The following is a 9,304-nucleotide window of genomic DNA, read 5'->3' on the forward strand; positions in this document are numbered from 1 at the left end:
AGACTTAGTGGTATCTGCAGAGTTTGGGTTTGGGATGTAATGTTTGTACTGTATGTATTTTTTGGCATGCTATGCTTTGATACACCAGTAGATAGTGTATGGGTGGAACTGGGAATGGAGCTAACCACTCCACCCCCCACCTTGATAGGAGTGGGCTGGTCTGACTTGGGGGAGAGTTAGCTTGGCAAGCCTAGATGAGGGAACACATCCATCTGCTCTAGCTCCAAGGGCATTAGAGACAAGAGATCTGGCTCATCTGTGAGTACTATGACTCCAGGGAGACTGCAGGATCTCAGGCCACATAACTTCTGCAAGCTACAGTAATCAGAGTGATCAGCACTACAGCTATACAGACTCCACTTCAGGTGAGGGGAAACATGTTAAGACACCCACCACCTCAGTTCAGAACAAGCACACTCATAAGCCTGGTTTTCACATGTTGACTTATTGCTGATAAAATACATTTTTGTAGGCTATTATATCTCAGAGTGCCATTGTCAGCCACAAATAAGAAGAAAATTCTCCAGATTTCAATGAAAAAAAATATTTTGCATAAAATCATCTGTTTATTGAAAACCCATTAAAATACATGACACATCCCTGGTCAATCTACTCAAATGTTTCGAACCAAGCTGCAATGGTTCTTACTCATAGCCTATTACAAATGCACACAGCTGTCTACTAGCTAGTGTGACTCACATGATCATAGAAGGTGGATCTCTCAGTTAACTATATGAATGCTGTATATATGTACCATAATAAAAAGGATCACTACAAATAATTTAAATCATTTCTATAATTAAGTCCTAATGGAAACCTGGTATTGAGAGACAGTATCCAGAAAGCCTCTCTGTTTCTCAGTTTTGCTTCCCAGTCTCCCCCATGAGGGGGGTTTGGAGACTTTCCCAATAATTATGGCTTTAAAGGTGCCAGTAGACCCATTGTGTGTATGTAGAAAATGTTTCCCTGTACCAGAGAGACTTCTATTAGGTGGATTGATAATACCATATGACCTGAGGGAGTACACTGTGACACAACATCTCATGAGGGCCACTACCACTTCCATCCTCTGTATCGGCTCCCCAGGGACTCGCTGCACATGTATAGCTGTGTTAGTGGTGGTAGTAGCAGCAGCCATAGACACAGTGGTAGCAGTTGTCATTATGATCAGGTGCTTCATCTCCTACTCAGAGTCATCCTCCACCTTATCCTTATCTCTATTGTGAGACATCCTTAACAAAATGTGCGGCCATGAGAATGCAGCGGACCGGACCGCAGGGGCAACATGTGAGGCACAGTGGGCCGATGGGGGTAGTAGTTTATTTACTCCCGATTAGCAGAGCCTCCCTGGGTCAGTGTGCAGTGATGAGGAAGACAGCACTAAATCCTCTGGGGCACTCTCTATTGCAGGGAACACCAGCCAGATGGAAGTTGAGGTGCACTTGATGGTAATGGGTTCCCCTACGGGTGCTTTGGTGGCTGGGCCCCTGTGTTCTTGACGCCAGCACCGTTAGATGTAATTAAGAGATGAAGTGGAATGATGAGAGAGGCAGTAGTTGAACCAAACAGGAACTTTACTTGTAAATTGCAATTAAGCAATATTCAGCGCTTCATTGATTCAGCAACCTAAGGGCGGTCTCCCTCATAGCAGGCAAACTCTCTACTCCATTCTTTGAAAAGGTTGCACAAGATACAACAATTATTCTCTTAATCCCCAGAAGGGATCCCTGGAAGGGGTACTACAGTAAAGGATCAATACGTCCTAGTCTTGAACTACAAAGGTTGCAGTAGTATGATCTTCTGGGCTAGGGCTAGGCCTAGGAGAACAGAGCCAAGTCTGTCTCCTCTCCTCCTAACTCCTCACTCCTAATCTCACACTAACTTCCTGTGGCTGACCTATATAAATGATGTTACAGTGACCTCTAGTGTTGGATGTATGTAATGCATTCACCAGCCTGAAATAGGAATTTAGCAGCTGTGACAAAGGAAATGCATAGAATGGCATGTAATGATATATAACAATTTGGAGTGTTATCATCCACCTGGAGTGGAACACTACAAGAAGATCATAAAATAGCTTCTGTGCAAGCTGAACTCCCACCTGGCCAACTTGCAGCGGTTGTGGTAAATTTGGTGCAGTTTTGTGCCTTCATCAAAATTGAATTCTTCAGCAAAATTGAATATTTAGTCACATTTTTTTTGTAATCCCATCACTGAGACTTCTGGTCAGACATCGTAGTCGTACAGCTTCACCAAAATTGAATTCAGTTGTATGATATATGTACTTCTGCCCAGGTGTCTAATTTTTTTTCTAAAAAAAGTTCTTGTTTTCTAAATGACTGTGACCTTTCCCTGGCACATACTCTGTTCCCTGACCCCATGGAGTTCTGGGGAGGCATATTGGAACTGGCCTAATTTGGTCACTCTGCTCTCTCTTGCCCAGCTTCCAGTGTATTATCGGAGTGGATTTGCAGCACAGCAGGTGGCATTGTGACACCTAAATATGCAAAGATGTCTTCCACCAGTGTACAAAACATCACATTTGTCTAAATGAACAATGCATGGATCTGTGAGGATTTTGACAGTCCTCTGGATGGGGCTGGTAAATAGATCTGCCTTTACTGGTGCCCCATCATGCCACTGCTGCTGTCTGCCAGCCTACCATGATGTTCTGTACCATATGACTGCTGTTGCTGCCACCATAATGCCACTGCCGCTGTCTGCCTTCCTACCATCATGTTCTGTAACGTATGGCTGCTGCAGCTACCACCATTATGTCACTGCTTCTGTCGGCCTGCCTACCATCATGTTCTGTACCGTATGGCTGCTGCTGCAGTCACCACCACAGCTGCTATTCCCTGTTGCTAATCACTTACTGCCACTTCCATTACCGCTACACAGTTGCCACTACTACTACTACTACTACAACTACTATTACTGCACATCTGCATACATCTACTACTACTCTCTCCTATCTACTGCCTTGTATGTTCCATGCTTTGCTGCTACCGCTGCTATTAGGCTACATGCCACTATTACCCTACTATTTGCACATCCACACTGCACTGCTGCTGCTCCCAATTAGAAAGGATACCTTTTCCAGGCTTGTTCAGGATAAGCCAATCTTTCATTTTACAATTATCACTTCTGCATTTTTGTAAATTTGCGTGTATAAATACAGACAGGCATTCATATACCAAAAGGAGAAAAACAGAACTGGATCGCACATCCACATGCTATGCTTTGATCTATAACTGCCTCTAAGCAAAATTAAACTTACTTCTCAGAATACTATTAAGTGTACGGCCCCCTATACTGCATGCTAAACAAGAGGCATTAATGTACATTTTGATCAAAAGGCATGAGCCCACTCACCGCGTTAAGGTTGCCTTTTTGAGTGGGACCTACTCTAAACTCGCGGCACTGCCCCAGCAGGCGGCGGGACCCAGGAGTCAAACAGCAACACTGCTATATGACAATGCCACCCCCAGCACTGAGTCCCACCAGCTCACCAGCACAGCGCCACAAAAACAAAGGCCACCACGCAGTACCGCGCCATCTGAACAGTTATCTAACACAACATGTCCTATGCTAGGGATGCTAAACCTGTGGCCCTCCACCTGTTGCAAAACTACAATAGACTTACTATACCAAAAGGAGAAAACCAGAACTGGATCGCACATCCACATGCTATGCTTTGATCTATAACTGCTTCTCAGCTAAATTAAACTCGCTTCTCAGCGCAATAATTCGTGTACAGCCCCCTATACTGCATGCTATACAGGAGGCATTGGTGTACATTTGATCAAAAGGCATAAGCCCACTCACTCCGTCAAGGTTGCCTCTGATGGCGCAGTACTGCGTGGTGGCCTTTGTTTGTGGCGCTGTGCTGGTGAGCTGGTGGGACCCAGTGCTGGGAGTGGCATTGTCAGAGAGCAGGGTTGCTGTTTGACTCCTGGGTCCCGCCGCCTACTAGGGCAGTGCCGCGTTGTCACGCGTTGTTAGAGTAGGTCCCACTCAAAGAGGCAACCTTGAAACGGTGAGTGGGCTTATGCCTTTTGATCAAAATGTACACTAATGCCTCTGGTACAGCATGCAGTATGGGGGGCTGTACACTTAATAAGCAAGTTTAATTTTGCTGAGAACCAGTTATAGATCAAAGCAAAGCTTGTGGATGTGCGATCCAGTTCTGTTTTTCTCCTTTTGTATAGACAGGCATTCAGCTCCCATTACGACATAATTTTTGGACATTAGTGCAGAAGGAAACATTCTTTCTTCTAAAATTAGCATTTGTGCTTGTCCCCCTCCCATGCATAATTTGTGGACGCTTGGTCCTAACAGGTCACTGTCTTTTTAACACTGTGTGTGTTTAAAAACTATCTGCCCTCAATAAGAAACAATTTTTGGAAATTTTGTAATATGAAAGAGACTAACACATGTGACTGTTTGTTAACACTGTTCATCAAGCACCAAAGTGCTCAGGTAGAACACTACAGAGCACCCAAGCACAATGGAAGAAACCGAGCATTAAACCAGGCACCCCCTGCTCTGAAGAGGAAGGGGTACTAGGTCCCACTATTTCTAAACATTTTCTGCTGGGCTTTGAACTCACAAACTTCTACAGTAGAGGCAAGGACTTTAACCACTTAGCTATAAAGCTGAATGGTAAACTATGTCAGAAAAACCTCATAGTAGTTTGTCATGTAGTAAGTATTCCTATACAGCAGAAGTATCATTTCATATTAGGTACAGGTTAACATGTAGCTGTATAGCATAGTGGTTAAAGTTCTTGGTTCTAATGTAAAAGGTTGTGAGTTCAAATCCTAGCAGAAACTTTTCAGAAATAGAGGTTAAGTTTAAATATTTTATATTTTTTAAGTAATTGTAAAAAATATATGCCACAAAATAAATGTGTAATTACAATTTTTTTTTATATATATATATATATATATATATATATATATATATAAATGTTTAAATAAAATTTTGCCTCTATTAATGAAAAGTTTCTGCAAGGATTTGAACTCACAACCTTCTACATTAGAGCCAGGAACCTTAACCACTACGCTATACAGCTACATGCAGTGAAATAAGAAATGATACTTCTGCTGTATAGGAATACTTACTACATGAGAAACCACTATAATGTTTTTCTGACACAGTTTATAGCTGAGTGGTTAAAGTCCTTACTTCTAATGTAGAAGGTTGTAAGTTCAAATCCCAATAGAAACTTTTCAGAAATAGAGGCTAAATTGGAATCAAATACGCTGACTCGAGAATCACACACGAGGTATTCTGGCATGCTCGCTGAACACTATTAATCATGTGTTTACCCATAGCTATATATGTCAGTGTCACTCTGACATGATCTATTGCTGTCATTGCGTTCAAGAGCTTAGTGAGGAAAGAGAAAACATTGGTAAAAAATTACAAAAGATAACATTTTTAAAGGAGTCTAGAAGGCGTTATATACACATTTTCAGGGCAATAAGAACAACTTCGCTTTGTGACTAATTATTCGGGTACAAATTGAATTTATTTTTTAAATTTGCCAAATCGGATACAAAAATATTTTAATTAAAAAATGTCCTCACCCTTAAGCCCTATCTCTCAGATTATACCATCCAGGCCCTTAACACCTCCTGCCACTTCATCGTCTCTATGATGATAATTAGTCCAAACACTGCTGCTATTCTGAGAACCTACTTATAGAGGAAGCTGCCAACAGGGCAGGTCAGTCTCTGAAAGTAAAACTGGGAACTAGGAGTGTGCGAATCACGCTTCAGATCCAAGATCCAAAGTCAATTAGTCTGTCAACTTCGTTTTAATGCTGTACGGAGACCTTGGTACCGAAGCCAACTTCGGCTTACGGTTTTAAATTTTTTGTAAAATTGTAGAATCAAAGGGCAAAGTTCTTCACCGAAGAATGAAGTTGGGGAACGATTCGACTTTGGATCTTGGATCCAAAGCGCAATTCACTCACCTCTACTGGGAACATTTTGGCAAATGCTGTAGTTTGTGGACCCATAAGTTGTTGGCTTTGATCTTCCCTGCTTTGGGAACAGTCCACGTATTATTACCAATTACAGATTATTAACTGCAGACTAGGATTTTGCAGAAAACTCAATACAAATGAGCGCTCCCATTGCCCTACTTGTCCTTTTCATCTGCTCTGATGTGACTACACACAATGGGACATTGGCTCCATTTTTTTAATTCTGGAAAGCAATTTTTAGTCCTTTATAAACCACAAACAGCAGTCTGCAACAGAAGTATGATTCACGACGAAGAGGCCAACGCTGCCCAGCTACAATGCTGTATGTATGTGCATTATAGTATAAACCCAGAACAATATAAAACCTAAAATTATTCCGTATTTTCTCTCTGTATATTTTTTATAAATGAAATGTGATTAATTCAGCATTCTGAGGCCTCAGTGATTCTGTTTCTGTACAGAATTGTACAATCAATTTTATTTTGCCTAAACATAGCAAGAAACACCCTGCAGTGAAGGGAGCAGAAGTCCCTGCACCTCTCTCCCACACATTATCTGCTCTGTCTGCATAGCCAAAAGGAATGCACTAAAAACCCCAGCATACCCTTACAGCACTGTACTACAAATCCCAGGATATCCTCACAGAACATGTATATAATGTTACTGAACTCCATCCTTTTACATAAACGCAACGTGCACAACAATTCCTAAAAGCGTATCTATCACTGTAAAATGCTGCGCTACTTTTACTTAAAATGAATCTGTCACCTGGCTAATCGCTATTAAACCAAAAGTATGTCCTTACAGCACTTCATACTTTCTTTCCGTATGCGTTTTGTTTTTCCCCTTGGGGCACGCTTTATATCTTCAGAAAATCCTCTTTGATCAATATGTTAATGAGGCATTGAGGTGCCCAGAGGGGTGTTATTTTCATTCAAAGGCGCCCAGGAATGCCCCCATAGAGTGCCCAGGCCCGCCCTTCTGCAGATCCCAAGCAGACATCTCCTCTGCTCATAAACTACGCCCCCAGCAATGCCGTTGGCCCCCCCCCATTATGTCACTAGCATCTAATAACTAGTGATGAGCGGCAGGGGCAATATTCGAATTTGTGATATTTCGGCAATATTTGGGCGAATATTCGCCATATATTCGAGAATTCGCGAATTCGTGATCTCCAGGCATTATTTTCTTGATTGTGAAAATTTGCATAAAAAGTCACATAAACTGATATTTAAAAAAAAAAATGAATATTTGCGATTACAAATATATTTTGCGATATTCTAAATATTCGCAAATTCTCGAAATGCCAAAATTCGCAATTAAATATCGTGATCAACACTACTAATAACTCCGTCCACTCTTTCCCTTCAGCATCACCGATAAATCTTGTGCAGGCAGTGCCGAACACGTATGGGGAGCCCTGCTGTCACAGCCATCTCCACTGACATGCACAATTAGTGTGCAGCTGCAATGACGAACATTTGAATTGCGCTTTTCTCACAGGGACTCAAAGTGTAGGCATAGTTTTGTAACTGGAGCGACTCCCTGGCTGCTATATAAACGTTCGAACCCAATACACGCTAAGGGCAATTTCGGAAGAAGCAAATATTTGAAAATTTTTAGAGTGTGGGAGGAAACCTATACCAACACAAGGAGAACATACAAACTCCCATGCAGATGTTGTCCATGGTTGGATTTAAACCAACCACTGCTAACCACTGAGCCACCGTGCTGCAGAGATGAGTTCCATCTGCCTGTACCTATATATTCAACAGGCATTCTGTAAACAGTTAAAGGGGTTGCTCGGGATTTTTTTTTAAGGGTTAAAAATAAAACAAAAAATGAATTACCTCATCAATCCGCTACTGCCCCCGCTCTATTCCAATAGTGCTCCATTACCGGCTACTTCATACTTCCTAGTGCTGTCCCTCCAAATGGGAAAGGGCTGGAGATACCCTCTCAGCAAACCAGTAGCTGAGGCTAGGATCAGCACTGTGGCCAGTGATTGGCTGGAGTCAGGAAGTATAGAGCAGACGGAATCAGATAAATAACAATCTTTTACTTTTAACTCAGCCTGGCCATTATTTTTCCAAAGAAAAAAGTTATCTCCCCAGACAACCCCTTTAATGTGTCTGCATCGGGCTCCGATGCTCCATGTGTACAGTACCGGGATCTGGAGAAGCAAGGAAAAGGAATCCAAAATATTCCATGCCCGTCGCCTCCTCCCTCATAGTTGCATTGAGGGACGAAGAAGCCCGTCTGAAACATATCCAACTGCTTCTCAGTTTCAAGAAAATCAAGATTGAAATAAAAAAATCACCCATAAAACAGAAACAACGTTTAGGGTTATGTTTAGTCATATTTGTTAGCACACCAATATTCTATATTCTGCATTCACCTCTACGATGCTTTACAAGATAATTGTCTTACCTGCTCTGGAGACTCCGAGAAGAGAGAAGATTAGAAGGAGCGACACGTTCATGGTGTCAGGGTCAGCGCCGCCAACATCTCTCAACCTTCAAGAAGTGAACGTCTTGTAGAGAAGTCCTCGCTCGAGTCACGGTTCCTATTTTAACACTGCAGCCTTTCGCTTCCTGTTTGTAGATGCAGGCTGTCATAATTCAGCTCTGTGATGTTGTGTCTATTACAGTGCAGTTTTGTGTCCACGCTCTCATGTACTTTAACGTTATATCTGTCTCAATATAAACATCTTCTTCTGTATAGTTCTGAACGCTTAAAGTTTGCTGCAAAAATCCAGAGTTAAAAATCTCCCACCGTTTTGTGCGTGCAGCTGCCATGCATATCTATGTGTCTCCATGGGCACAGCTACAGACAGAACCTACAGTCCTGGGTTACCCTTCCCCCTCTTGCCCTTTTTTCATTGTCTGTAGGTTATCAAGAGGAGGGCTGGATGGAGGCAATTAACGGGGTATTCCCATCTGAGACAATGGGGGCATATCACTAGGGACCTGCACCTCTGGGACCTGCATCTACACCAAGAATGGAGTGGGGAAGGCCACCACCAAGCGCTCTCCCCGTAGTAGTGAATGGGAGCGCACCGTGCTTGTGTGGCCACCAAAATGGTTCGGGAACAGCATGCGAAGGATGTCTGGATTCATCTTGGACTCCCAGGTTGCTGCTGGGAACGATGTTGTCCGATTAGTACGCCACTTTTACAGACTGACAATAATACGCACCAAACCGAAGATAAAATTGATTTTAGAGGAATTTTTTTTAGGAAACACTCTTTCCTGTATATTTACTTGTATATAAAGTGCTGGGGCCATGATGAAGAGGTGAAATTCGTCG

General features: G+C 42.4%; 1 protein-coding gene across 1 annotated transcript in view; it reads right to left on the reverse strand.

Moving 5' to 3' along the window:
* Positions 1-8,549, reverse strand: part of LOC122932817 (cell surface glycoprotein CD200 receptor 1-A-like) — a 96,194-nt gene extending 87,645 nt beyond the window's left edge. Inside the window, exon 1 of the mRNA XM_044287445.1 lies at positions 8,426-8,549. Coding sequence (XP_044143380.1) covers positions 8,426-8,477 — 52 coding nt within the window. The 5' untranslated portion in view covers positions 8,478-8,549. The remainder of the gene's footprint in view (positions 1-8,425) is intronic.
* Positions 8,550-9,304: the final 755 nt, after the last annotated feature.

This window comes from Bufo gargarizans, chromosome 3, assembly GCF_014858855.1.
Source record: "Bufo gargarizans isolate SCDJY-AF-19 chromosome 3, ASM1485885v1, whole genome shotgun sequence".
Lineage (NCBI taxonomy): Eukaryota > Metazoa > Chordata > Amphibia > Anura > Bufonidae > Bufo > Bufo gargarizans.